The sequence below is a fragment of the Priapulus caudatus genome, unplaced genomic scaffold (assembly GCF_000485595.1).
Source record: "Priapulus caudatus unplaced genomic scaffold, Priapulus_caudatus-5.0.1 Scaffold1073, whole genome shotgun sequence".
Lineage (NCBI taxonomy): Eukaryota > Metazoa > Priapulida > Priapulimorpha > Priapulimorphida > Priapulidae > Priapulus > Priapulus caudatus.
This window is the reverse complement of record NW_014578134.1, coordinates 54,165-60,245: the sequence shown is the minus strand read 5'-3', so window position 1 is coordinate 60,245 and position 6,081 is coordinate 54,165. Positions and strand designations below refer to the sequence as shown.

The 6,081-nt window shown below is 47.4% G+C and overlaps 1 protein-coding gene across 1 annotated transcript in view; it reads left to right on the top strand.

The window, feature by feature from the left end:
• LOC106815248 (hemicentin-2-like) overlaps positions 1 to 6,081 on the top strand; it is a 26,584-nt gene that overhangs the window by 16,887 nt on the left and 3,616 nt on the right. Inside the window, exons 3-4 of the mRNA XM_014819681.1 lie at positions 5,074 to 5,160; positions 5,532 to 5,639. Of these exons, the coding sequence (XP_014675167.1) occupies positions 5,074 to 5,160; positions 5,532 to 5,639 (195 nt within the window). The remainder of the gene's footprint in view (positions 1 to 5,073; positions 5,161 to 5,531; positions 5,640 to 6,081) is intronic.

The window sequence follows — 6,081 nt, the reverse complement described above, 5'->3', positions numbered from 1 at the left end:
GAAAGGCATACGTGGGCAAAAATAATAATTTTATCGACAGATACATGTTGCGATGCTCGCGAAACAAACATCTCTGTACATAAAACACGCGCACACACACACACAAACACACACACACACACACACACCACACACACACACACACACACTGACACCACACTGACTACACACACACACCACACACACACACACACAACACACACACATAACGCACAACGTGCACACACACACCGCACGCACAGCGGGCAGCACGCACAACGCTACACGCAGCACGCCACACGCAACGCATACGCACACGCACACGCACACGCATACGCACAGGACGCGACAGCACGGACACGCACACGCAACGCACACCACACGCACACGCACGGCGCAGCCGGCACGCATCACGCACACGCGCGCACGCGGCAAACGCGCGCAACGCGCACGCGCACACGCACACGCACATGCACGCCACGCACGCACACGCACACGCACGACACACGCACGCGCACGCGGCACGCCACACGCACACGCACACCGCACACAGCACACGCACACCGCCACGCGCACGCACAGCACACGCACCAACGCACACGCGCACGCGCACCGCAACGCGCCCGCAACACCACGCTGGCACGGCACACGACAACACGGCACACGCCACACGCACGAACACACACACACACAACATACATCGTCGTGTGTACACACACATTCCAGCCTCCCGTCTCCCGGCTACGAGATGAAGCCTATTGCATGGTTTCCATCGAGTGTTTCGCCTGTAACTCTAATCTTTAACGCCTGTGTCTGTGTCACAAGGCACGCAGCATTGGAGACGAGCGCCCGCGGATGCTAACCGCGCTCAGCGCTGTGCATGAATCCCATGGAAATCCAATCTCATGAATCTCTACATTATTGAATAGAATATATATCTATACTGCGTTGTATAGGGCCGATGTAACTCACGTGTATCAGTGGACGCTCATATTATATGTATATTATATATCATATGTGTGTGTGTATGTGTGTGCGTGCGTGCGTGCGTGCGTGCATGCGTGCGCGCGCGCGCGTGTGTGTGTGTATGACTGCGTGTATGTATGTATATGTATATCGTATATAGTATATGTATATGTATATGTATATGTATTTGTAATATGTATATGTAATATGTATTGTAATATAGTATATATAATGTAATGTATATGTAATGTATACCTGTATATGTATATGTTATGTATATGTATATGTATATGTTATAGTGTAATGTTATGTGTGTGTGTGGTGTGTGTGTGTGTGTGGTGTGTGTGTGTGTGTGTGTGTGTGTGTGTGTGTAATGAGTGTAATGTATGTGGTGTGTGTGTGTGTGTGGTGATGTGTGTGATGTGCGTGTGTGTGTGTGTGTGTGTGTGTGGTTGGTATGGTGTGTGTGTGTGTGTGTGTGCGTGTGATGCATGTGTATGTATGTGGTGTGTGGCGTGTGGTATGTGTCGTGTATGTGTGTGTGTGTGTGGTATTGTGTGTGTGCGTGTAATGTTTTTAAAATGATGTAAAGTTGATATTATATATTTTGGTAGTTGTTTCGAATTAATAATTAAAAAAATGAAAACCTAAATGAACCATAAATGAAATGATTTATCTTAAATAAAACTTAACCTAATTTAATCTAATTAACCTAATTTAATTTATGGCTATGGAAAGCAGTAACTGTGTTCGCATGTTAACTGAAAAGAGCGCGCGCTCCTCTTCTCTCTCCTCTCGCTCTGCTCATTTCTCCCGCCCTTCTCCCCTCCTCCCCTCCCCCCCCTCCCCCCCCCGCCCCCCCCTCTAATCTCTTTTTTCTCACCTCCCTCTCTCATCTCTTCTCTCTCTCTCCTCTCTCTGTCTCTCTCTCTCTCATCTCTCTCTCTCTCTCGCTCTCTTGCTTTTGCTCTTCTGCCTCTCTCTCCTCTCTCTCGCTCTCATCTCTCTCTTCTCCTCTCTTCTCTCGCTTTGTGCTCTCTGCCGTCTCTCCTCTCTCTCTCTCTCTCTCTCTCTCACTCTCTAGATCTTCTCTCTATTATTTATGGCAAGTGTAGCTATATCGGCTACCTAGTATCTGATGTCACATCCGTACAATGCCTCATTCTATACACATGTTAAAAGACGTGATGAATTACGACAGCAACAATAAATGGCTGCTCGATATTCGCGGAGGAAGATTTGTTGATGACTGTCGAGGTTTGCTATTCAAGCGGTGTGGAAATGAAAATAAAGGCCGGGTTTGCTGCTGTGCCCAGGCTAGTGTTACGGATTACTGCTGTGTGTTACTGTGTTACGCATCGCTGTGTTTCGCACGCGCTATCTTCTCGCGCAGCTCTCTCCCCTCTCTCTCTCTCTCTCTCTCTCTCTTCGCTCTCTACTCTCTCTCTCTCTCTCTTCGCGCGCGCTCTCTCTCACTCTCTCTGCTCTGCCTCTCTCTCTCCTCGTTACACGAACTTAATTAAACGCGCGAAGAACAAGGAAAGACGAGAAGGCAAGCACGAACGAGCGCGCGGTCTCTCGTCTCTCTCTTCTCACTCTGCATCTCGCGCGCATAGCTCGCTATCTCTCTCTCTCTCTTGTCTCATTCTCATCTCTCTTTCTCAGCTCTCTCTACTCTGCTCTTTCCTGGAATTAGTTTTGAATTCCCCTCTCTATTTCTCCTCCTCTCGCGCGCGCTCGCTATCTCTCTCCTCTCTCACTTTCATTCTATTCTTCTCGTTCTCTTCTAACCGATCAGCAGGAAGGAGGCAGATAACGCTTGTAAGTCTTAGCAGGATCGCTAAATGAGAAGTGTATTTTTTATTTTATAAGCGTCTTACAGGCAGCTCTTGGCCGTTTCTCCCACTAGGAAGATGTAATCCATTCATTATACGTCCATAAATCAATCCACCTATTCATGTATCAATCTATATAGTTTCTAAAGAACACTGCATCCATCTATGCCATTCGTTCATTCATCCATGGCCATGCCATCTATTCCATCCATTTATCCATCCATGCCATCATCCATCCATCCATCATTTATCTTCATACCATCCACCATGCCAATTGCCAAACCCCGCAGACAGTCCATCCATCCATTAATCCATCCATCCATCAAATCCCATCCATCCATCCATCATCCATCCATCATTCATCATACTATTCGATGACCATCCATTCATAACATCCATTCATCCATCCATTCATCCATGTCATTCATCCTCCATCATCGCATCCATCCATCCATCATAAAAACAATCCAATCCATCCATCCATTCCATCCATCCATCATCCATTCCATCCATCCATTCCATAGCCATCGCATCCATCCAATTCCATGCCATGAACACAAAATCCATCCATCCATTCTATCCATCCATCCATCCATCCATACCTATGCCATCCCATCATCCATGCCATCCATCTCCATCCATCGCATCACATCATCCATCCATTCCATCCATCCATCAATCCATCCATCCAGTCGCCATCCATCTTCCATAAAACCATCCAATCCATCCATCCATCATCCATCCATCCATCCATCCAATCCATCCATCCATCCATCCATCATCCATCCATCCATGCCATCGCATCCATCCATGCCATCCATCATCCATCCATCCGATCCCATCCATCCATAGCCATCCATCCATCCATCCAAGACCATCGCTCATCCATCCTCATCCATCCATTCCATCCATCCATCCAGTCCATCGCATCCATCCATGCCATCCATCCATCCTCCATCATCGCATCCATCCATCCATCCATCTGCAATCCATCATCCATCAATCCATCCATCCATCCCTCCATCCATTATCCATCATCCATCATCGCATCGCATCCATCATGCCATGCCATCCATCGCATCCTATCCATCCATGCTATTTCATCCATCTATCCATTCATCCTATGCCATAAACCATACTATTCATCCATCATCCATGCCGTCCCGTTCTTTTCGGCTGGCTCCATATTTTTCTGTTTTCGGCGCAATATGTGATTTTTTCGAGTGAGTGTCGGTGAGTCTGTGATGCTGTCCGGCACAGCCAGATCTGCGATAGAAACGTTCCTACTCGTACAGCTGAAGCGAGTGGATGGAAATGACAGCTGTGAGAAGAACAGGCTGTAAGATAAATGAGATAGTTCGAGAAGAGAGAGAGAGAAGGGGCGTAGAGAGAGCGAATAGAGAGAGAGAGATAAATAAAAAGAGAGCGAGAGAGAGAGAGAGAGTCATGGTAGAAAGAGAGAGAGAGAGAGAGAGATGAGAAGAGTGAGTATAGTTTTTAGAGAGAACGAGAGAGAGAGAGAGAGAGAGAGACGAGAGACGAGAGAGCCGAAAAGACACGAGATTATAGGACGTAGGGACGTAAGAGAGAGGAGGGGCGATGACAGAGAATAAGCGTAACTGCTCGCTTCGCTCTCCTTTTCTTCTGTCTATCTCTCGGCTTTCACCTGTTTGCATCCCTTCGCCTTTCTATGGCTTTATTAGCGCGCCCTCTCTTTCCCCTCTCTCTTATCTGCTCCTCTCTTTCCACCTCTATCTCTTTCTCGCTCTGCTACTCTATCACTTTCTATCATCTCTATCTTCACCGTCTCTTTCTCTCTCTCTCCTCTCTCTCTCTCTTTCTTTCGTCTCTCTCTCTCTCTCTTTCATCTCACCCCTATCTCTCTCTCTCTCTACTCTTCTCGTCTCTCTTTTCTCTCTCTCACTCTCTCTACTCTCTCTAGTCTCTGTCTCTCTCTCTCTATCTCCCCGCTCTCTGCCATCTCTCTCTCTCTCTCTTCTCTCTCTCTCTCTATCTCTTTCTCTCTCTTCTCTCTACTTTCTCTCGCCATCTCACCCACTACTCTCTCTTTCTCTATCTAATCTATCTCCGCGCCCCTCGTCTATCTTCTCTATCTCTCCGCGTCTCTCTCTCTCTCTTTCTCTCTCCATGCTCTCTCCTCGTCTTCGCCACCTACCCACCTACCCACCTACCCACCTACCCACCTACCCACCTACCCACCTACCCACCTACCCACCTCACTACAACGTTCATCGCTGCATATCCCTATTAATTTTATTCGTCATAATTGCAGTTGAGCAGCGAACACCAAATTGCGATGTGGTCGACATAACATCGGCAGCGCTGCACCTGTGGGACGAGGGCGTCATCTTTGGCTCAGGTATTAATGAGGGCGTCATCTTTGGCTCAGGTATTAATGAGGGCGTCATCTTTGGCTCAGGTATTAATGAGGGCGTTATTTTTGGCTCGGGTATATGGTCAGAAAAGAAGCGCCCAAGCGAGAAACCTAAGCGAGCCCCCCGAGCGATTTCCTCTATTCGTAAACAAAACCTCCCCATCTCGTCATGACGGACAGGTGTGGAAGGTGAAGATTAAGCAAGAAAATTTTAATCACGGGGAATGTGGTCGTTAAGTCATGCGCCCCTAGCCCATCAGTTTAGGACAAATGAAACATCTCAGGTGATGTGATCCCCTCCTCCTCCCCTTCTCCTCACAGTCGTGTTCAAATTATGTGGATTCGACTTGCTGCAGGGACGCTGAAGGACGTGGATGGTGGCAGTGCAGGTAACGTCACCGTGAGGGTGGAGGTGTCCGGCTTACAATGCTCCAACTGGTTGCAGAGACATCCGCACCTAGACTGTAAGCCTACAAGCATCGACCAATCAGTTTTCAGCAATCCGCCGCGCCTGATTGGCGGGAAGCTCTAGCCAATCCGTGATGCGATAGGCCGTTTAAAAAAAACATGTAATCAAATATCTGCGCAAGAATCTTTTTGAAATAATGTAAAATGAGAACGACCTTTGTTGCACCAATGCAAAAAGGGCTGTTACGCATGTTAGTGCAGATGAAAGTGTTAGATATACGCGTAATATCTATCTCCTTGATGCAGATGATCCTGTCATTCCATATTGGAATTCTCTTCCTGGTTCTTAAATTTGAAAGTAAACATTTTTCTACTTCAATCCGAAAAGTTTATCCGTCAATTTGATCAACTTGTCTCTCTGACTTAGGATTGATATGGTCCCTAAGGCTAGGTCCCTAGGCTAAAGTTCAGAAGGCAACTGTCGCGGGAAACAACCAC